This window comes from Castor canadensis, chromosome 3 (genome assembly GCF_047511655.1).
Source record: "Castor canadensis chromosome 3, mCasCan1.hap1v2, whole genome shotgun sequence".
Lineage (NCBI taxonomy): Eukaryota > Metazoa > Chordata > Mammalia > Rodentia > Castoridae > Castor > Castor canadensis.
The window spans coordinates 176,101,372-176,125,958 of record NC_133388.1 but is presented as its reverse complement, the minus strand read 5'-3'; the positions used below and the strand labels follow the sequence as shown (position 1 = coordinate 176,125,958).

General features: G+C 36.6%; 1 protein-coding gene across 1 annotated transcript in view; it reads right to left on the bottom strand.

Annotated features, from left to right (window-relative positions):
- Slc30a8 (solute carrier family 30 member 8) overlaps window positions 1-23,878 on the bottom strand; it is a 36,156-nt gene extending 12,278 nt beyond the window's left edge. Inside the window, exons 1-4 of the mRNA XM_020187620.2 lie at window positions 23,335-23,878; window positions 16,294-16,493; window positions 7,772-7,918; window positions 3,752-3,905 (exon numbers count right to left, since the gene is read on the bottom strand). Of these exons, the coding sequence (XP_020043209.1) occupies window positions 3,752-3,905; window positions 7,772-7,918; window positions 16,294-16,493; window positions 23,335-23,405 (572 nt within the window). The 5' untranslated portion in view covers window positions 23,406-23,878. The remainder of the gene's footprint in view (window positions 1-3,751; window positions 3,906-7,771; window positions 7,919-16,293; window positions 16,494-23,334) is intronic.
- Between the last annotated feature and the right edge of the window lie 709 nt (window positions 23,879-24,587).

Below are 24,587 nucleotides of genomic sequence, written 5' to 3'. Positions count from 1 at the left end.
AAGTTATGAATTTTTCAAAGTTGGGTTTATAAAATATTTCATTTAACTTAATTTTGTTCATTTCCATGAATATTTAAAATCTGAATAGTTACCTAATGACCAATGATGAGAGCACTGTGGATATGTATATGTACTTATTTATCCAGAGACAGAAATACATCAGTGCATTATATAAGTACTAGAATATGTAATCTCTTTCCAAGACAAAGTGATAAAATAGTGGGGACTGTAATTTATGTACCTGGTTCAATTTGGCTACAAGTTTAAGAGGGATTAGACCAAAGGTAAAATGAGAACTATTTCATTGGTGGCCAGTAAGGAATGTTTTCCCTAAAACTCTTTTCTGAACATTTTGAAACAAAACTTTCAAAAAAAAAAAAAAAAGAAAGAAAGAGACAGACCACATGTGTCAGGTGTTACACACCTTATAGTCCCAGCTACTTGGGAGGCAGAAGGAAGAAGCAGTTCAAGGCCAGATTGTGCAAAGTTAGTGATTCTCTATCTCAAAAAGAAAATACAAATAAAGATGCTGGGGGCATGGCTCAAGCAATAGAGAGCTTGCCTAGCATGTATAAAACCTGGGGATCAATTTCCACTGCCAAAAATAAATAACTAAATAAACAAACAAATAAAAACTTAAAAAGAACAAGACTTATTATTTTTGATACCATGTGTCTTTTTGTAGGTAAAGTTTCTGTTAAACTTCAGGTCATCTCCAAGAAGTAAAACGACTGCTCTCTACCAAGATTCGATCAGTTCAGAGAACACAGTTTTCAGGTTTGAAATTCACCCTCAAATGTGAGTTATTATTCAAGGTTCTCTAATGCTAATATCCTGATATGGCTGACAGTTAATAGAACCTCTTGTCACTCATTCCTTTACTGGTTTTGTTTAAAAAAGGGAAAAAATTTACTAGGGAACTCAAATGCCAGGTACTGTGAAATGCTTAGACTATAAAGTGAGTGAAAATAGATGTACAGCTCACAGTAACTTTGTGATGCAGACAGCAAGGATCTCACACACACACACACACACACACACACACACGGAAACTTCTAATTTTAAGTATCCACTGAGAACTGATACTATGGATAGTAACAACAGAGTCTGACTTAGTTAGGGAGCTATAGCAACTGAACTGTATTCAATAGATTATGCTAGAGTTAAATAGGCTGGGGGAAGTAATGTGCCAGGCAGGAAAAAAAAATTAACCTGCAATAGCCTTAAGGGTCTGTCTACAACCTTCATCACAGAATCCCTTCATAACTTCTGCTGGAACTTTCTGTCTTGATTTTGGAGCTTCAAGAAGTAGATTTATTCCCAAATTGCACTTCTGATATCTCTACATTCAGACTGAACAGTATCTAGCAGTACATGAAACCTGCAATCTCAGCTCTTGGAGGAAACTTTTACCCATAAATATCTGCATAAATAGGAAAGGCAGAGCTTGTTGATTCTGTTGCCTCTCTAAGTTTAAAAAGTACTTGCAATATTAAGGTCAATGTTCAAAAGTAGTTGCACTAAAAAGAAAATTTGGATGAGATCTGTTTGGAAAGGCAAGCTGCATCATTAAGATTCCAGATTAATGTAGTATTGGCTAGGTAAATCTTTCATCTGTGTGTGGCATCGACACAACCTATGTGATATAGGCTCTCAGGAAATTATTAATACTTTCATTCTTCCTGCTGTCTTGAGGACATATTGTTCTCCTTATGCAAAGATGATGTTATTGACCCCCAGTCAGCAGGACATATGCTCTGAGTATTTATCTCCTAGAGATGATAGATTTGCATTGATCAACCCACACTCTTTGTTACAGTGCCAATGTGAAGACCAGTTTCAAGTTAACTGGTAGGAGATAGGATCTAGTTAGTGACAGCAGATCAAACATCATTCTTTTAAGTTTAACTCAGAGATTTTGAGCAATAATCCACAAACTGAGAGATGAGGAACTGAGATGTCAAGACTCTTAGAGTGACCTGAAAAAACATCTTCAAGCTGTTCATGCCAGTTTATCCTCTAACTGCACTGACTCCATTATGCCCTTTCTTAAAATCCACTGTTTAAAGCACTGTTTATCACTGACCTCTTCACAGTCATGTAGAAACCTACCTCATATCATGTATCCAGCTTCATTGCAAGATAGGTAGATGTTAGATTATAGGGATAGAGTATCCCTTATCTGAAGTGTTGGTGCCAGAAATGTTTCAGATTTTTTAGTTTTTTTTCTAAAATTTGGGAATATTTACATAGACTTTACTAGTTGAGCATCCCTAATCTGAAAATCTAAACTTTAAAATGTTCCAAAATCCAAAACTTTGAGCATCACATTGGTGCTCAAAAACTATCTGATTTCAGACCATCTTAGATCTCAGGTTTTCAAATGAGGGATGCTCAACCTGTATATGAGTTTTGCATTACTGCTGTAACAAGATGCCACAAAGCCTTAGTGGCTTAAAACAACACAAGTTTATTATCTCCCAGTTCTGGTGCCAAGAAATATAAAGTGAATTTGCAGGACTGCATTCTTTCTAGAAGCCCTGGTTGGGAGGGACTTATTTTCTTGTTTCCAACTTCCAAAGACATTTTTCAATCTGTTGCTCCCAGCACCTTCCTCTACATTTAAGGCCAGCAGCATGGCATCTTTTCTCCTTTCTGACCTCCTGCCTTCCACTTTTCAGGACACTTGTGGCTACTTGTGGCTACCTAGAAAACCCAGCAAAGTTTCCTTTTCCTAAAATCTTTAATCATATCTGCAAAGTTCCTGCTACCATTGAAATTAATATATCCAGAGGTTCTAAGGATTAGGATGTGTAAATCTTTGGAGTGTCATGCTTCTGTGTATTACAGATGATAGGTAGGTAACTGAATATATAGATAGTAGATCAATGTAGTTTTAAGTAAGACTGCCAAGAATTGGATCATCAAATAGGAAGGAGGAAATGGACCCCAAAGCATCAAAGCCCTGGCCTCACCAACGTCATTGTCATGAACAATAGAGTAGTTCATTTGGAGAAAAACAAACATGTATGAGAAGGAATTTTCAATTACCATTTCCTACAAGATTGATTTAAGACTGTCTATATAAGAAAATGGACCAACAGGCAAAAATTAAAGAAAGTGTTTAACCCAACTTAAGGAAGAATTTTCATGCATTCCCAATGACGCAAAGATAAAGTAGACTTGGAGGGAAATAAATTCCCTGATTTTAGATCTATTAAAATATATAAAACAAATGATCATCTTATGGGGATATTGCAAAAAGAATTCAAAAGTAAAAGGGGACTGGAGTAAATAAACTTTAAGATCCCTTCCAATTCAGCACTCTGAGAACCCATAATCTACTTGAAAGGAAAAGAGTCACATCCCATATGGAGCCATCAACATGTATGAGACAGCAGATGAGCCAGGAGCTCAATTGTAAGTCTTTGGTCTAGATTCAAATCCTGGATCTATATTTAATTTTATCAGTACAGTTTCCTATTCTGAGAAATTGGAGTGTTATGAACATTCAACTTGTTAGTGTATGTCAAAGGATCTTAGCCCAGTTTCTGGTACATTGAAAGCTTTCAGCTAGTAAAAGCCAATATTTTAAAATCCTTTAATATGGGTGACCAGACTTATTGGTCTCTAGACCCTCACTCCAACACTGTGTTTGATCTTTAGCATCTTCACAAGTATAGGATATATATCCTTGTCTTTACAGGCATGAAGATAAGCCAAATGGGCACTTAGTGTAGGGGTGACTTACACAACATTGGCCACTACTGCACAGCCAGAGATGATAATCATGACGGTTGCCTGAATCTGGTAATCAGGGTACAGCAGACGCTCACATGCCAGGTACACCAGCACACCAGTCACCACCCAGATGCAAAGGACCGACAGCAGGGCACCAAGGATCTCTAGGGATTCAAATGTGCAAAGACTGTCACAAGCAAAAAAAACCCATGCTTCACCTACTCCCCATACAAGAGTCATAACACTCTTCACCTTTCCCCCAGAAAAAGAAACTTCAAACCAGCTTATTCAGTGATTCACAAAGCAAAAGTGTGGATGGATTTGAAAACTAAATGAGGCACTTTAATGCTGCATTCATAAAACACCTGTGTCTGAGTTCATCATGCTCTCTATTTCTAAGTAATTTCCAACAGATTTTTAGAACAGATTAATTGCTGCCTGCTCTTACTATTTTCCTTGGGGAATTTAATTTAAACAGGTGCTAAAATGATCAAAACTTAATAGGAGGTGAAATAATGAGGTACAATGAGTAAAATGTGTTTAGAAACTCTTAATTTCCCCATAAAACATTTACAACTTGACAGTACCAGCACCTTTAGTGGGATAAAATAGTAAAAATGAAGGCATCACAGGGTACTTGATGAAAATGAATTTATTTGCCAACGCAGCATATTATAAACACAGACAAAAATCTCGGGCTTATCAACACTCTGTCTTTTAAGAGCAGCAGAAAGGAAAATATGCACAGAATGGAGACATTTGCATTAATATCTGAAGAGAAGACAGTGTTCAATCCACCCATTGAGGAAAGTAAACTTTGCTCACTTAGGCATTTTTTAATGCCTCATCCTGATCTTTAACTCTACCTTTGTAGGTGGATTCTAAAAACCTACATGGGTCTAGAAACATTCTGTGAGTCACTGGTCAGTCATATGCCATATTTTTATCCTTACCACCTTTAAACTATTCCCAGATTAGTTTCATTTAAAGCAAAGCACTGTATTATTGCCTACTGTGTGACTACTGCTTTTCAGACTTTAGTTGCTTATGTACACTTTATGATTTTTGCCATATTCACATGCCATCTGTCTTAGCCACTTCACATTTTCTTCAATAAATTCACTCTTTATACTTGACTTCTTCCTAAACAAAGTTATCTATGAAATTACAATTTCGATGTGCTTGTTTATTTTCAAATACATACTAGATTGTGTAATTATTGTCTATGTGACACTAAAAATCATCTGACTATCCATCTGTGGAACATTTCTCACACTATAAGAAATGCCTGTGTAGATGTTTAGGATGTGAATTCAAGCATCAGACATATGTGTTCTGCCAGTGACTGGCTATATGACTTTACCTGAGCAACTTACCCTATGTAAGCCTGAGCTTCTTTATCTACAATGTAGGTGTAACATATATTACATATACCTATATAGTACAAAGATATACAACAAGTTGGGTTGAATTTTATCCCTCCAGAATTCACATTGAAGTGCTAACAGTGGTACTTCATGTAGTGACCTTAATTGAAAATAGGGTCCTTGCATATATAATTAGTTAAGATGAGGTCATATTGTAATAAGGAGATCCCATAATCCTATATGACTGGTGTACTTATTCTGAGAAGAAATCTGGACATAGACATGCACACAAGGAGAATGCCATGCAAACATTAGAGCAGAGATCTATAAACCAAGGGACAAAAAAATGCTAGTAAACCAATAAACTAGGAGAGAAGCAAGGAATAAAATCTTCCCTCATAGACGTCAGAAGGGACCAAATCTTGCAGATGCCTTGATCTTGGACTTCTGTGTTCTAGGACTGTGAGATAATACATTTCTTTGTGAGCCATCCAGTTTGAAGTATTTTGCTAAAGCAGCTTTAGAAGCTTTAGGAAACTAATACGACATATAGAAAACACCCAAGAAATATTTGTTGAGTTTATTAGTGTGGTCAGACTAGAATAATGAGGACAAGAGTGAAGAATTTATGGTTAGCTAGAAAACAAATCCAAATCAAGAAATACAAGTAGAGCATTCACCATTCTAAACCCATAATTAGATGGGTGTAGTGAGACAAGAGCTAAGAAGATAAAAACCAAACCAAGTGCAAGAGTCAGTAGTCAGATCAAATATAGTACAGGTATGCAAAAGTAACTCTTTAGAAGGGAAATACAGAAGGAACCACGGACAAGTGCTGCCATGATTGCTAAGAAAACTGTTAGGTTGGCAAGGCCATCAGGTTGGTCAGATCAGTCTGTGAGTGTACTAGGTTCACCTTGTCTACAGTAGTGCTGTTTAAAAAGAGCAGCCACCAATCATGTGTGGCTATTTAAATAGAAATTAAGTAAAATAAAAAATATTGTTCTTCAGTGGCACTCAACCACATTTAAATTTCTCAATATTCCTATCAGACACTGTATTATGGACTGTTTTACCTCATCCCCGAGAGTTCTATTAAATACCCTTGATCTGGAATAGCAATGCTCATGGCTAGGGTGACATAGTATAAGCAATGTTCTAAATTCTGAGTCCACACTGTGTTTATAAATCGTTGTGCATTTATAAAACAACTCTGACTAATAATATCAGAAAGGGTCAAGTGAAAGTAAAAGTATATACAGACAAATGATGTGTGCTCAATCAAAGGCATATGACTTTCAAGTGTAGCTCTGCTCAGGGACTGGTAAAAGCACTCTCAGATGACAGTCATAAACTCTCCTTATTGCCCTTTGTTGCCTCATCTCTTCCTGAATGTTAAAGGGAAGGCAATACAAAATACCTTGGATAAGAAAATGTTTAGTATGAATTTGGAACCTCCTCTCATTCTACACTTGAAAGCTTGTAGTCCACACTGTTGGTCTACAAGCTGTGGTTTGTGTCCAGTGAAGGCTGGCCATGTGAGCTGCCAGTGCTCTTCCCTCTGATCTCCTTTACATCAATTTCTCAAACAGTGTGAAGACATTGAACTATAACTGTTGGTTCTCATGTTTTGCACAAAAGATATAGACAGAAGCTCCCCCAGCTGGTAGAGAAATGGAATTGCATCATGTGTATGTAATCGGGGGACAGAGGGAATTATAAAAAAAAAAATGAGCTAAAGTAAAAAAAAAAATTACCCTTATTATGACCTGAGCCACTTCTTAGACAAGAGCAAGCAGTTACTTAGTGAAAGAAATAGCTTTAAGACAGCGAAAAAAATGGAATTTCATTCCCTTGTCCTCCTCATGCTTCTCTTCCTCGTCTTTCTTTGTTATACTTGATGATTAATTGACCAAGTATTCAGCTGAGCCATCCATTCACTGAATGGTTGTCTTGTGCATTTTCTGCTGCTGTAACAGAAAACTATAGGCCAGGAAATTTACAAAGAAAAGAAATTTATTTATCACAGTTGTTGTGGCTCGGAAGTCCAAAACCAAGGTGTCAGCAGCTGGCAAGGACTGCATGCCAAATCACAACGTGGTGGAAATGCAAGAAAGCGAACATGAGTCAGGAAGAGGAAAATGAGCTGAGCTCATCCTTTTTTATCAACTCTTGGAGGTGCCACATCCTAATGCCATCACAATGGCATTTAATTTCAACATGAATTTTTGAAGCAACATTCAAACCATATGACTAGCTAACTATTGTATGTAAGTAGGAAAGCCCATATTCTATTCCCAACGCCCCAGTGAGAAATGCTCCAATTTCTGCAATTTCCTTGGACTGTGTGAGCCTTACTTTGTAATACAGCAGAAGATTTACCTTAATCCTCTCTTCCAGAGTAATTATTGAGTGACATAATGTCTGTTCCACACACTTAGACCTTGGAAATGGGGCGTCTACTATTGTCCCATAGGAGAGGAGGTAGTGCCCATTAATCTGGTTGTCAGCTGAATTAATATTGAGAACACACATTCCCGTTTGCACCAGAGTTGTGCCTCTAAGAGAATTTCTATCAAGACTTTTCTCTTAACCTTCCATTTTACCCTTGAATTGACTCCACAGTACTACTCTGATGTTATTGTTTGATTGATGGACTATACCTGCTCGGTGCCACCCAAACGTTAGACGTTTTGATGGGGGCCTCGATGACAACCACAAGGAAAAAAGACTGAGCAGGAAACTGGTCAGGTCAATTAGGAGATGAGCAGCATCAGTGATGACAGCAAGACTCCCAGCAATGTGACCACCTAAGGATACAAAATATTACATTGGGTTGAGGACCCAGAATGCAACTAGATTCTATGCATATTAAGTATAGTTACTATAGACTCCTGTAACTTTAGAAGAGAACATGTTCTTTTTTTTTATTGTTTTATTATTCATATGTGCGTACAAGGCATGGGTCATTTCTCCCCCCTGCCCCCACCCCCTCCCTTACCACCCACTCCACCCCCTCCCTCTCCCCCCCACCCCCTCAATACCCAGCAGAAACTATTTTGCCCTTATTTCTAATTTTGTTGTGGAGAGAGTATAAGCAATAATAGGAAGGAACAAGGGTTTTTGCTGGTTGAGATAAGGATAGCTATACAGGACATTGACTCACATTGATTTCCTGTGCATGTGTGTTACCTTCTAGGTAAATTCTTTTTGATCTAACCTTTTCTCTAGTTCCGTGTCCCCTTCTCCTATTGGCCTCAGTTGCTTTTAAGGTATCTGCTTTAGTTTCTCTGCATTAAGGGCAACAAATGCTAGCTAGTCTTACCTATCCTCACCCCTCACTTGTGTGCTCTCGCTTTTATCATGTGCTCAAAGTCCAATCCCATTGTTGTGTTTGCCCTTGATCTAATGTCCACATATGAGAGAGAACATACGATTTTTGGCCTTTTGGGCCAGGCCAACTTCACTCAGAATGATGTTCTCCAATTCCATCCATTTACCAGGGAATGATAACATTTTGTTCTTCTTCATGGCTGCATAAAATTCCATTGTGTATAGATACTACATTTTCTTAATCCATTCGTCAGTGGTGGGGCATCTTGGCTGTTTCCATAACTTGGCTAGTGTGAATAGTGCTGCAATAAACATGGGTGTGCAGGTGCCTCTGGAGTAACCTGTGTCACAGTCTTCTGGGTATATCCCCAAGAGTGGTATTGCTGGATCAAATGGTAGATCAATGTCTAGCTTTTTAAGTAGCCTCCAAATTTTTTTCCAGAGTGGTTGTACTAGTTTACATTCCCACCAACAGTGTAAGAGGGTTCCTTTTTTCCCAAATCCTTGCCAACACCTGTTGTTGGTGGTGTTACTGATGATGGCTATTCTAACAGGGGTGAGGTGGAATCTTAGTGTGGTTTTAATTTGCATTTCCTTTATTGCTAGAGATGGTGAGCATTTTTTCATGCATTTTTTGGCCATTTGAATTTCTTCTTTTGAGAAAGTTCTGTTTAGTTCACTTGCCCATTTCTTTATTGGTTCATTAGTTTTGGGAGAATTTAGTTTTTTAAGTTCCCTGTATATTCTGGTTATCAGTCCTTTGTCTGATGTATAGCTGGCAAATATTTTCTCCCACTCTGTGGGTGTTCTCTTCAGTTTAGAGACCATTTCTTTTGATGAACAGAAGCTTTTTAGCTTTATGAGGTCCCATTTATCTATGCTGTCTCTTAGTTGCTGTGCTGCTGGGGTTTCGTTGAGAAAGTTCTTACCTATACCTACTAACTCCAGAGTATTTCCTACTCTTTCCTGTATCAACATTAGAGTTTGTGGTCTGATATTAAGATCCTTGATCCATTTTGAGTTAATCTTGGTATAGGGTGATATACATGGATCTAGTTTCAGTTTTTTGCAGACTGCAAACCAGTTTTCCCAGCAGTTTTTTTTTGAAGAGGCTGCTATTTCGAGAACATGTTCTTAAAGTTGATTTAATCCCCCTTTTCTTCCCAATTTGACAAATAAACAGACCCAAAAAGTGTATAGGATCTGAGCATGTAAAAATACACTTCCAAGGGAGAGACTATTCCTAGGGGAACAAAGGTAGAGAGATTGGGAAGTGTGGTGCACATATGAAGGAATCCCAGTTAGACTGGGGATAAGGATTCAGAAAAGGGCAATATAAGATAAAGTGGAGAGGAGTAGACCAGATTCAAAGGGTCTCTAAATCCAGGCTGAGGACCTGAACTCTGTCTATAAACCAGATATGTTATCATTTCACTTGCGATTTTAGCATAGTCTACACTGCTTCCTTTTGCTCTATTGATTTATGTTATGCTCCTGACTTTGAAATCCCTGCTATAAATAATGGAGAGCAGAAAGGAAAAATGGAAGGCACCTTCCAAAGGGCATTTTGAGTGGAACAACAATCCAATAAAGATAGGAATAGAACCCAAGCCACATGAGCCCTGCTTTGCTTTTCTGTCCATTTGGTGTGCTCCATCATCTTCCTTCCAATTCTCCTTTGAAGACCCCCAGCTTCAGAAATAGAAATTAAAGAAAAACCTTGTCTCTTCTTTTCTTAGCAGGGCTTGCTGTTTGAGAGCAATAACCTTTATTGTTCTTACTACATCTTCCCACAAAGAGTTTCTGCTGACTGATTAGTCCTTCCTGCAGCTTTTTATTGCCTTGTGTACTATAGAGCGACAGAAACTGTCAATCACCAGCCTCTCCATCATCAGACTCACCTTGTCTCACCTAATGATTTAAAAAAATTACATAGAAGGCTCATAATTGCAATAATCCCCACAGACCGTTGGCTCTAGCTGTAGTTAATAACGGGTTTGTCAAAGTTTAATGGTCTGAAGCAAAGTAGTCTTCAAGCTTGTTACTGAGCTGTCAGTGCAAAAATCGGAATGATTCATTAACCAAAAGGCAACATTTTGCTAACAAATCAGCTGTCCTTCCAATTATCCTCTAATGTTGCTCTATCTGCCAAACTCAGTCCTGATAATAAAGCTGTGTTAATAATGCATTATTGCTCGTCTGGAGAATGACTACATACAGATAAGCAGCATGCTGCAACCTCAGCAGTGAGTGATGAGGAGTCTGTGTTCTCCACTGAAAATGTGGCTAAGTCAAGGAAAGAAAGCGTTATAGGAATTCTTCAACAGTCTCAGCTGAGTTGGGAGGTAACGGAGAAAAAATAGGGTTTGCTTTAGAAGAAGCATGCTGATAGGAAAGCCTGGGATCCCAGAATCAATTTGCAACCATCAGAGCTGGTATTAAGTGCCATCCAGAAAATTGTGGGGCCTAACAAATTGCCATAGAGCAAATTGCTTGCAAGAAGTGGTTTGTGGTTACACTTATATTTGCTTCTGAATGCACAGGGTATTATTGACAATTAATTCAATCATCTAGTCAGTATTTATTGAGCCCTTACTGTGCATGGTACCAGGGACAGGATACACAAAGCTAAACAAATCAGTCCCACTTTTCAGTGATTTAATTCTCATTGCAACTGAAGACCTGGGTTAGGGATCAGAGAGCCCTGGGGGCATTGAGGAGCTTTTCAAAGAAGAAAGTAGTAAGAATTAGCAAGAAGAAAAGGATTTTTTATGAAGAAGTAAGAGCATAGACAAAGATACAGATATGGAAGAATGTGGCACCTTTTTGGAAAAACAGGATGTGTACAGAATCAGAGGAATAATGAGATATGAGACTGGAAAGACACATTGGGGAAATATGTATGGGCATTCTAACATTCAAGGAAGTTGAATGTTATCTTGTGGGGTAAAGAGATCTAGTTATTTTTAGCCAAATTTGGTTGCGTTCAGATTTGTGAGAGGTCTTTGCCAGCAATATGGAGGGTGACTTGGAGGGAGGAGAAGCAGATGGCTAAAATGTTGCAACAATAATAATGGAAATTATGGTAAAGGCATGAGCTAAGGTAGTAGTAGTGGTATTTCTGGAATATTTGGCAAGATGTGCAGAGCACAGATAGACTCAGGAGTGAGAGTAGACTCTATGTAGGCCCATGGGGTGACAGAAAAGAATTGGGTCTAGGTCTCATTCACAAACGACCTCAAATTTAGATCATTGGCATTATGTCCCCATGACATTTTCCATGCAGAACAGATATATGACAGGATTGAAAAAATACCATTTCATCTGAGAACATTAGTCTTGTGTCCATTACTAAGTACATTGTGTGCTATTGATTCACATTTTAAAAACTAGTTATCTTTTGGATAGTATTTTATTATAGTGTACAATATAACATGATATGTTAAAAGCTTGAATTATTATCTAACAAGTATTTGAACAACACCATAGTTTTCATAGCCACGTTTTGACACTCTTAAGTTTTTAATACCAGGAACCTCAAAAAATATTTGTGGCTGTGTCACTGAGACACTCTGATAGACACTCTACAGAACAGAGCAAGTACCCTTATGAATGTGTGGGTATCACATCACCCTGCTCTATGTTTCTCTTAGAAAGAAAGAAGGTTTTTGCTCTCATCTCAGATACTTAGGTTCCCAAGCCTGCTCTCAGCTCAGTATTTCTGTCTAGCAACCTCATCTTTCCTCAATCCTTATTTGGTGCTGAATAAGCCTGCTTGAGAAGCCTCACCCTGACCACTCACAATTGCTTCCAGCAAATGGACATACTTGAGCTATTTTTCTGAGCTTCCTTGCCTGGAAGCAAGGGATTGGGGAGGGGGTTGGGGGAACAGGGGGAGGTGGCACAAACAATATATACATATGTAAGTAAATATAAAATTAATAAAACAGAAGGAGAAAAATGTCAATTGCTCCACAAGATCTATAGAATGAATTAGACTCCCCAGGGGTCTTAAGGCTTCTTGACTCCCCAACTATCATTCTGTTACACACCCCACTGATCACTGCCTTAGTAAGCTTTTTCAGTTTTAAGTTATTTATGCTTAACATAAACTAGCTCACAACAGGAAGATTATAATTTATTGGCTCACATAACTGAGAACAGATCTGAGTAAGATTGGAGGAGGTATAGCCTAATCCTAAATTCCAAAAAAATGTTGTCAGGGCTCTGCTTTGTCTCTGGCTGTTGGTATTAATTGCCTTAAGGAAGACAGATTTCCTCCTCTTCCATGACAAAGGTGGGCCTCTGGAAGCTCCAGGACTATATTATTTCAGCTTAGTATTTTTATAGGTATTTCTTAAAAGAAACCATACAAATGGCCCACAGGTACATGGAAATATTTTACCATAACTAGCCATCAAGAAATGTGAGTAAAAATGCAAATGAAAATCAGTAAACATCACCTCACACTTGTTAAAATGGCTAGCCAAAAGGTAACACACATTGGCAAGGATGTTGAGAAAAGGGAACCCTTGCACACTGTAGGTGGGAGTGTAGATCAGTGCAGTATTATGGAAAATAACATGGAGATTACAAAAAAATTGAAAATAGAACTCACATATGATCCAGCAATCCCACTTATGGGCATATAGCCAAAGGAGATGAAATCAATATGTCAAAGAGACATCTGTATTTCTGTGTTCATTACAACATTATTATTCATAATAGATAAAGAATCTAAGCATCTATGGATGAATGAATAAAGAAAATGTTATATACAAATATATGCATGTATGTGTATATGTAGATAGATGTATAATATATGTATAATGTGATACTATTCAGTCATAAAAATCTGGAAATTCCGTCATTTTCAACAACATGGATGAAAACTATAGGACTTCCTATCAATAAAATAACACAGGCACAGAAAGAAAAATGGTGCATTATCTCACTTAAATGTGGAATCTAAAAATGTTAAAACCCGAGAAAGAGAGTGTATAATGGTGGTTACCAGAGTCTGGGGAGAAGGAAGAGTTGGGGAGATGCTGGTCAAAGGACAGAAAATTTCAATTAGATAGGGGATATAAGTTCAAAATATCTACTGTAAAAGATGGTGACTATATAACTATGTATTGTATTCTTGAAAGTTGCTCAGAGTAGATTTTACCTGTTCTCACCACCAGTGAGGCAATCAATATCATTTCACACTGCCAATTAGACATTAGTTGGGGAGAAGGTGCCATCCATCTCAGCATCCATATGGATTCAAGGAAATGCGAAGGAAGAAAGTAGTGTCGGTACCAAGTCAGTTGATACATTTTCCAGAGCCATGCTTGCACAAGGCTATGCATCTAAAGAACATCACCTTTCCAAATCACCTTTCAAATGGATTCTGTTATTAGGCTTACCATTTTGTCAGTCTCTCAAATGAGCAATTGAATATGAGCTACAATCTTATGAATTTCCAAAGGGTATTTGCTAGACTGGAACTGCCTAAAGCAAATTCTTTCAAAATTCCATCAAGCTATTTAGTCAGTTCACTCAAAAAACTTATCTTCGCTCTAGAAATGATATGGTATTGATTAGTTTTGTAAATTTTTACTAGAAGGTACCACCCTTGAAGTTGTTTTGGACTTGATGGATCTGAGTTCCTTTCTGCTTTTCAAAAGCTGTAGAAGTCAAAATACAAGTGAATAAGCCAAAAGACTCTATAGCTAGAAGAAACCAACTAATTCTGGTTGTTAGATATTGTAATGCTAGCAGGGTCTATTTCATGTTATCATTAATTTAACCCTCCTTTGAGGTAAGAGAAGGAAAAGAAAGCCATCAATATACTGGAAATAGAGTATGCAGATAACAGTGGTCACAGAGATCATAATTCTATACATCAGGTAGCCTACAATACTTGTTTTTTATATTGAGGAAAAATAAGATAACATTGCATACCAAAACCTTTGGGCTGAGTAAATTCCAAAATTAATCTATCATGTTCTCTGATATGACAATAAATTTGAAAATTTCAATATGATGGGTGGCTTTGTAAAAATATAAATAGTCAAAATTTACTCAAGAAGTAGAAATTTGGGATAGATCAATGAATGAGGTAGAATATACACATATGTATACACACATACTGGGAGAGAACTAAGAGATAGAGAGAGATCAAAAACTTATCTACAAAAATGTTTCTAAAACCAGAACCCCAGAGTATTCTCTAAAAAGGAAATTACAGTGTCTTATAAACTGTTTAGTTTCTTTATTGTAAGAAAATTATTGAAACTAAGTTTTCCAAGTTAGCACAAAAAATTTTGATTCAAAAATCTTGAAAACCACTACCAAAAGAAATAAACTAGTTAAGTTTCAATTATTAATAAGGATTTATATTCCCAAATTACCTTATATACTTACAAAATCATAATTAGATTGAGAGAGAGCTGAGCAGAGTGATCTCATGTCTAAGTGGGATAACAGACAGAAATAAGTAGCCTTTACCTTCCTCTGTTAAATAAAGAGAAGATGACAGATGTTACAATACATAAAACAATATTAATTGTGTGGCTGACAAAGAGTAGGAACTCAAATCAATGAGGCACCATAACTGATTTTACTACTTATAGAAGTTTGACAGGTGAAAAAAGTATATCAAATATCAATGGGGAAATTATGTCACAAATGATGCTGAAAAGTTGGCTAGCTATTTAGAGAAAGAATTTTCAATCCTTAGAGCATGCACTGTATCTAATTTCACACTGATGTTAAAATTAAATTCAAAAATTCAAGCAACTTTAAAAGGTACTTATCTTCCCAGTAGAGGATGGGAGGATTGTTAAAGAATAGTAAAATAAATCTGATCAAAATGAAAAGTTTTATACAGTTACTTCTTTAAAATTTAAAACTTCTCAAAGTCAAAACAAATACTAAAAGGTAAACAAGCTACAAAATAATTATAACTACTATATGGAAGGTTTAACATTCTAATATATAAAGAGTTCCCAGACAAATATAGAGGATTGTAAGAAGTTCTAAAATCAAGTGAACAATAGACATTAAGAAGGAAGGAGATGGTGCAGAACAGAGGAAAATACATATCACTAACAAGCGTGCAAAAATATTCTAATAATGACAAAGAATCAAATAAAGTATTTGTCTGTACATTAACAAAGATTTTTAGAAGTCTAAAATGCATTATGGTAAAGATTTGGAAGGAGAATCATTTCCTTCTAGAACTGGCAGACCTATGAATCGTTTCAGTTTTCTGGACAGCAGTTTGGCAATACGAATCAAGAAGTAAGAAAAATATTCATGTCCTTCAAACAATTATTTCTGCTTTTAGAAATCTCTTTGAAGGGATTAACCAGAAATGCAGGCAGAGCTTTATTCAAATTTTTTCATTGTGGCATTTTCCACAAGCAGGAAAAACTCTCCCTAAATCTCTAACAATAGAGAAATGGTAATGTAAATTACAGAGAGGCATATTATAGAATATTATTCAGGCATAAAAATGTTTTTGAACATTAAAAACTGTCTTGAATAGTTCTTAACTCTGGTCAAAAGCATTCACTGTGCTCTTAATTATGTAAAAGAAAAAACCTCTGAGCTATGCATAGAAAATATATTGTACAAAATATTCCATAATGTCATTGGAGGTTATCGCTCAAGTGTGGGATGGTAATGAATTTTGTTCTTTCTTCTATTTTTCCAGTTTATGTACAATGAACATATTGTTATTTTATGCATACAGAAAATATTAAATCTTACTTTTAAAGAACTTAGGTAGCCCTCCCACAATGGTGCAGGGTTTTGTTTGTTTGCTTGTTTAATTGGAAAAGTTTTCTTGGGCAGTACTCACCCACAACCTCTGCGATCATGAAAATAAAGCACATCCCTGATGCAGCACAGAGTTTCCACTTGGCGTGCACTTGCTCATTTGCTCTGTTCTCTGTGGCCTTGGAGTTGCTATGGCAGTGACAGATGCCTCCTGGCTCCGGCTCCACTGGCCTTTCTCCAGGACACTGATCTTCATTCACAGGTTTCTGTTGGAGTTCCACACTATGGACGAGTTTGACAGGAGCAAGAAGTGAACGTTGTTACAAACAAACACCTCACTGACAGCACTACCCATTCTCAGTACTGCTACTAGGACATTTCCTAACTAGCTGGGAGGTTATCCTTCACAGCTCTCCCCACAAGAAATCTCAAGTGTTAAGAAACAAGTAAGAAATTTCCTTCTGAGTTCACAGTTACTATAAGTTTCAATTTTATTTAGCTGAGCTTCTATCCAGCCCATACCAACTGGTGATTAAGAGGTATCCAAGGACTATCAGAAAAGAAGCAAATAGACCTTCATGCAAGACTTTCCCCATTATTTCACTTATAAAAGACTCTGAACACTTGGCTACAAGAAATAAATAATCAGGGGGCATTATAAAATGTGTCTATGAACCAGACTGATGATTCAAACACACATCAATGTCATTACTAGATCACAGTTCTTATTCATGCTGAGTCCATCTGAACCCTGAGAAGACTTCTTATCACCCTTGGGCAGACAATCTCTAACACTCAATGTTACAATGAGTCAAAACCTACTTATACTTGCCAAAGCAGGCAGTGAGTTATTCTCTTCAAACATAAAGCATAATTTAGGACAATTCATAGAAACCTAGACTTTCACAGATGGGAAGATTGTAGATAATGTTTAGCCCAACTTTGTAGTTTCTTGGCTGAAGTAACTAAGGTTCAGAGAGATGGAGTAATTGTCTGAGGACAAATAGCCAGGAAATGACAGAGAAGGGATTCCAAACCCACTGTTTTCCTACCATGCCACATACAGCCTCCCTCTCTCAGTACACCTAAAACCAATTTTTCCTGATGTAACTATTCATATCCATGGATTTGAATTAATAAGATTTTTTTAAATTTAATAACCTTTATTGAAACTTTAATGAGATTTTTAGAATTAAGAGCTTTGTATTTCTACCTCTGAAAGGTTAAAATAACACAATAAATTAGCTTTTACTTGAGGAGTTATTTCATTTGGTTTGTCACCACCTGAAATTAAAAATCTAACAGTTATGGCCTAGCTGATGAGTATTATGGTGACTCTGTTATCATCATATCTGCATTTTTCTGAAAAAAATATATATAATAGAAAATCTAGAATTACAGAGAAGCACAAAGCAGAGAAAAATTACTAGTAATGATAATTCAAAGAGACAACTAGTACTGATGTTTTATTGTATAGATTTGTAATATATACATTTTGACAGAATTAGGACATATACTTGTTATAATGCTTTGAGTTGCAAGTACAGAAAACAAAGATTGCACCAGAAAAGTTAATAAATGAGATTTATTGGTCCTATAACTGAAAACATCTAGAGGTACAGGCTCTGGGCACTGTTTGAACAAGGCTTCAAATTCATTTCTCTGTTATTCCCAACTATGCTTTAACCTCAGACTCGTTTTCTGCATTGCAGTGGGATGGTGAGCAGAGGTAATCATACTGCTTTTTAATAGAGGGGGACGGTAGTCCAGCTCACAACTTCTATAAGTGATTCCAGAGGTGCCATTATTATTATTATTATTTGGCCAAATTTCAGATTTGGCCAAATAAGAACCAACCACTGTAATTAGAGGAATATAGATGAGCTGATTAGCTTAGACCTTGTTATATTCAGATAATTGGCTTAACCCAACCATGCTGACTCCTAGAACTGAAACTAGGGCAAATTCTGGACAAATCACATGGCAATAACCTAGTGAAGAAGGGCTAGAATGGATATGAGTAAGATGACCATGTCATAACAGTATTCCAAAAGATACAGTTTTTGAATCTGATTCCTCGCTATCAGAATCAGTTAAAATTTTCTGTTTATTAAATATCTTATATAATCATTTTAATATATGGATAACATTATATTTAACACAGATATGTCATAGCATAATTAACTGATTTCTCTATTTTTTGAACAAAATTTTCTTTTCTAATTATTTCCCCGTAAAAGCACTACTATGATTCATGTCTTATGGTTAATCTTTGCTCAATATATTATTATCTTCTTAAAAAAATAATCTTAAAAAGGGAATTACTTGGTCAAAGGGCACCTAGTAGAGGTTTCCTCTCTACTGAGAAGGCAGCACGAGAAGGCAAGGTCTGGCATTCTCTGGTCATATGAAATCCACCTTTATTTTATGTTGTTTATGAAACTTGTAGTTGGAGAAAACCAGATGGTATGTAACCAGAAGAGAGCACTTAATCTGGGAAAGCTTAGAAACTGGATCAAGGCAGGGATTCCACCAAGGTAACAGTCTCTGTGGAATTCCACAAAAGAAGTGTGAAAACTCTGGCCCATTTTTGCTTTTGAATATTGCTTCTTTGTCCTAGACTCAAATATTAACCAGTATGGATATGCTTTGAGCTGAGATTGCTCCTTAAAGCACTAAGGCAGAAGTCTGAAAGTGATCTTTAGAGGGCTTATTGATATTAGATGTGTTTAGGGACAAGGTATGGTGGTGCAAACCTGTAATCCCAGCTATGAGAGAGGCAGGAGTAGAAGGAGTGGCTCAACATCAGCCTGGGTAAAAGTGAGACCCTCTGAAAAATAAACTAAAACTAAGGGCTGGGCCCAGTGAATCATGGCTATATATTCCCAGCCAATTTGGAAGTGGAGACGTAGAGGACTGCAGTTCGAGGGAAGCTTGGGGTATAAGAAAGTTAGCAAGACTCCATCTCAACTAACAGCTGAGTATCATGGCATGCATCTGGCCTCCAAGCTATGCTGGAAACATAAATAGGTGGTTATCAGTCCAGGTAAGCCCAGTTTTAAACATGAGCCCTTATCCCAAAAATAACTAAAGCAAAAATGGCTGGGGACATGGCTCAAGTGGTAGAGCACTTTCCTCGCAAGAATAAAGCCCTGAGTTCAAACAATAGTACCATCCCCCTAAAATTGGATGTTTTTTTTATATGTGAGTATGATGTGTCTTATAAGGGAGACAAGAGCCTACATTCTTCACTTGGTTCACAAAAGAGCATATGACTGTGAAAAAAGTTAAAAACCAAAGTAAAAATACATGGTTCTTTTCATTACTGCAAAGTGATCCAAGTGTCACTAGATACAGAGGAGACAATTGACCTTAAAAAATGATGTGAATTCTAAGAAGTATTATTTTAACAAGTAGGTTATAGAAGTGAATGCTGTGATGCATCACAAAATGAAATGTGAATTCACTAATATGAATAAATCTTAATAGAGCCCCATGCATTCAACTATGGTCAAAGCCTTGAAGAGCAGGAATGATAGGCCAAATAGCATTAAAAAAGAATACAAGAGAGAAAGGTAGAGAGCAAAACGCAGAGAAATATTTAAAAATTCTAGAACTTTGAGTTCATCTGTTAAAATAAGACTTAGAAAATGAGGTTTTATTTTTTATAATCATGCAGACACTTGGGTTTTTATTTTAATTTTATTTTGATTTGTAATAGAAGCTAAGTCCCCTTACTTCTCTGTCTCTGAAATGAGGCTGGTATTATTTTTACATTTTACCCCTTATTTCGTGCTGACTATGTATGACTTGACTATATATGTGTTTGCCGTTTCACATACTTTTCCCAAGGACTTCAAATCACTGTAAGAAGAGATATGGAAGCTTTGGTCTTCTAGTGCATTTCCAACACTTTGTGCATTCATTAATTCATTCCACAAATATTTATTTCATGCCTGCAATATGCCTGACCTCTCAGAGGTGCTAATGATTCTGTGCTCTATAAGACAAAGATCCTAATTAAAGGAGATTATATGCAAGTTAAGGGAAACAAGCTGAAACTGAGCCAGCAGTAACAGAGACCATGTAATATAATAGAGTGAGAGAAGGAAGAGAAAGCCGTGTTATTTTTAATTAAATTTATTTTAATGAATATGTAAAATACACAAATTGTACCTATTAATGGGGTATGACATGGTATTTCAATACATGTATATGTAGAGCTGTGTTTAAATTAGGCTAAGCAACTCTGCTTCCTCAATTTTTACCATTTCTTTGTGGCAAAAATATTCAAAAATCTTTTCTTCTAGTTTTTGAAATATATAGTATATCATTGTTACCTAAAGCCACAGTGCTATGTAATAGCTACACCTAATGAGGAGGTAGGGGAAGGCCCTTCTGGGGAAGTGATTTCTTTGTAAAAAGTTACAGGCTAATCAGAGGACCTATGTGAGTAAAGAACATCAGGAGCAAAGGGCACTGCTGACACAGATGGCCACAGACAAGAAACATGTTCTGTTGTTGAAGAGCTCACCTTGACCAAAAAGGAGATTACGTGGATGGCTTTCATGGTATAAAGAGTAGAATGGGATAAGGTCCAAAAAAGTAGGAGCACTCAGGTCATGGAAAACACTGCAGTCTTTTGCAAATAATTTAATTTTATGTAGTCTAAAGGCAGAAAGTTGGAAAGTTTTGAGCAGAGGAGTAAATAAATCATGATTAACATGTCTACAATGATCACTTTGGGTGATTCCTGGAAGGGTGGAGGGTAGAGAAACAACCATGAAAATCCTTTAAAAGGCAGTTACAGCCAAGACACTAAAGGCTTGGAGCAGTGTGGTGCAAAGAAAATGGAAAGAAGTAGACATATATGAGAGCTATTGGGAGGTAGAAGAAATAAGACTGCTAATCAACAGTATTAGTTAAGAGAAAGGTAGGTGTCAAAGATGGCTCATAATTCTGGATTCTGCTACAGTGACAAAAAGACATCAGTTTTGTTTGGATTGGCCCTGGAGATTGCATCTTCCTTCTTAGACAGAAGATAAATGTTAAGAGGGAGAGAACATTCTTAAAAATCCCTTAGTAGTTCCTGGCTTCTGTTTCCACTGCTTAACCTCTCTCCTCTGCCTACACTAGAAAGAGTCCTGTGTATTCAGTGCCTAGAACCCTGTCATGAATGTAGTAGATGTTGAGATTTTATTTTATTAAAAGTTTGTGAAATAAGTGAGTGTTGTGAAACAAGTGGTTTGAGGGGACAGAGATAAAAAGAGTAGGGAATAGAAATATTCATGGAATTAGATGTTACTTTTTGTTCCAGACCAAGTACCCAATCACCACCACTTTTGGGGAGCTTTATTTAGATATAATTCACCACACAAATGACTGACTAATTTAATGTATACAATGTAATGGGCTTTACTATATTTGTGGAGTTCTGTAACAATCACCCAAAATTACAACCATCGTTCAAACCCATTGGCAGAATTTCTCAATCTTCCTAACAACCGACTCCTTAGGCAACCACTGATTTATATTGTCTTTATAAATTTTAGACATTTTGTGTAAATGTAGTAATAAATTTCTACAAATAGCTTCTTTCAATTAGCATGTTTTTAAAGTTCATCCATGTTGTAGCAAATATCAGTACATCAGTATTTTGTTGCTTTTATTTCCAAATAATACTGCATTATATGGGTATACAATATTTTATGTATCTGTTAAACTGTTGATGGACATTGGGTTATTTACTTTTTGGCATTTATGAATAATATTGCTATGAAAATTTATGAGTAGGATTTTTGTAGAAGCATTTTTTCACTTATCTTGAGTAAGTACATATTAACTGTATGTTTAACATTTTGTGGAATGGCCATACTGTTTTTCAAGTTACTCCACCATTTTATACTCCTATACACAATTTGTGAGATTTCCTATTTCTCTAGGTATCATTGTCAATACTTGTTATTGTTTTTTATTACAATCATCCTAATGGAAATGAAAGAATATCATTGTGATTTTCACTTGCATTCCCTAGTGATTAATGAAGTTGAACATATTTTATGTATTACAATTTGTATAGCAAACATGATCTCAGTTTTTATAATATTAATTTGGTTCTAAGAAACAGAAAGATTGTATTTATTATTAATAAGTATTCCCTTAAATTCTGTTTTCAGCATGAACTCATTTCAGATTTTTATTCATCGTGTACATATTCTGAGAGTATTTCTCTTAACTTCCCACTTGAATTAATCTCCCCAGACACACCAACCTCTCTTTCATACATGTCTCTATCTTTAACATGTGCAATGAGCTCAATCAGGAAGTTTTCCCAACCCTACTTTCTTAACCCTAGTCATTTTATTTTTTCAGTCCTTAGCCTATCAGTTCTGAAAAGATTTTCTCTGACCCTGAAGTCTAAATAAGACCGAAGTTTTTTTGATGTATCCTCATTGAATGTGCCAGCATAATAGCACTATCTTATTCTGTAATTGCCTCTTTCTTATACGTATTCCAAGTTAAGTCACAAGAGGACAGAGATCTAGAGCTAGGAGTATTTTCTTTTCCATTATTTGCACAGAACTTAGCATATATATGTTCAATCAATAGCTGAAACAAGTGAAAATGAATGAACATATTGCTTGGCCTCTGTGGGATATTTTTAAAGGAAGTAAAAATATGTAGAACATTAAATTCAGTTATATTTATTATAGGCATATCTATTAACTAATATTAAGATTAATATAACCACAATTTTCTCCATCATTGAGAAGTCTGAATTTTTTTCTAAAGCAATTTAATAAAATTTAATTTCTACCTTAAAAATGGGAGTAATTGAGGAAAGGAAAACCAAACACATTAGATTGTATATATCTCCTTTCTATAATAAAAACTACAGAAAAATACCTTAATAAAATGTTTGCTTCATTACATTTATAATATTTAAGGAATAAAATCAACTATATAGAGTATTATATTTTTCCAGATATGAAGTGTATAATTCAGTTGTTGGTTCTAAAATGTTCCAAATCACCCCCAAGTTGAAAACAAGAAGCAATAGGATCTGGGGGCTTATTGGATACTTTAGACAGAACATGAAGAAGTAGAGACCTGTGTCTGTTACCTGTCTAGCATGAAGGCATACATCTTGGTAGCTTTGTCATTCATGAGGTAAGTTCTTTCAAGAAAGTCCATGGTGGCTGTAAGAGCTGCTGTGGTTGTTCTGTTGTTGTTGCTTTTTAGCTCAGTGCCCCGTTTTGGAAGCAAAGCAGCACTGACATTATTCACACACTTTCCAAAAAAATGTAAAAAGGTTTCCGGGACTTAAATTAACAAGCTACCTATGTTAACATTCTTGGTGGTTCTGCTAAATTATACCTCCCTTGAAATATCACCTGGCCTCATTCTTTCACCCACAGAAGCTGCTTTCCTAGGAGACTTGCAGGTGGGAGCCTATGAAGTGTGTGTGTGTGTGTGTGTGTGTGTGTGTGTGTGTAATTTGACTGTGCTTTCTAAGAAGTAGAGGAGCTCAAAGGTTTCCTCTTAAATGCTGAGGTAGGAGTTTGAGCTTTAGAGCACACCTGAGTGAGCTGCAAATAGCTTACCTTCTGTATACTGATCTCATATTTCTCTCTCTCTCTTCTCTTTTTTCTCTCTCTCTCTCCTCCTTTTCCCCCCTCCCCTCTTTCTTTCTTTCGCACCCCTTTCTCAGCATTTCTTTCTTCTGGGATTTAGTTGTGAAATGACCTCTAAGCACCTGTCAGGATTTGGTCCCCCTCAAGGACCATGAAGGGAAGGACAAGGGTCATTAGTTAGTGAAGTCTGTGATCTGAACCTGTTCCTGCAGATTTGAAATCTTCTGTCAGGCAAAAGAAGGGCAGACTCCACTTCTGGACAAATAACAGTCTTCACTTGTACAAAAACCAGACCCAACTCGAGTCGCCTTGGTTGGCAAACCTTCTGTTGAGGCTGAAAATCTCACCCTAGGAAATCCTTTCTGGGAATGGAGCCTTCTGGGTTGCTCCTCAGAGGTCTGCAATTCACAAACTCCTAGGAGCTTACATTTGACCTCATTATGAGGCACTTTCCTTTTCACATACGAGAAAGTACAAGAGCCTGGTCAACATCTTTGGGTGGACCAAAGATTTACAAAGATGTGACAAGAAAGATGGTTGGAGACAAAGTGGAGAAGAGGGGTGAGCCCAAACCACTGAGTCCTCATTGTTTCTGTGCTTCCTCTGCTGAAAACTAGGGGTGGTTTAGTCCCAGAATAACCCAGTAGGCATTGTCAAGTAAATTTGCCATCTTGGGGACCAGAGATCACTCAGAGTGGGCAAATAAAATAAATATCATCCCTTACAGGCAGAATGTGGTTCA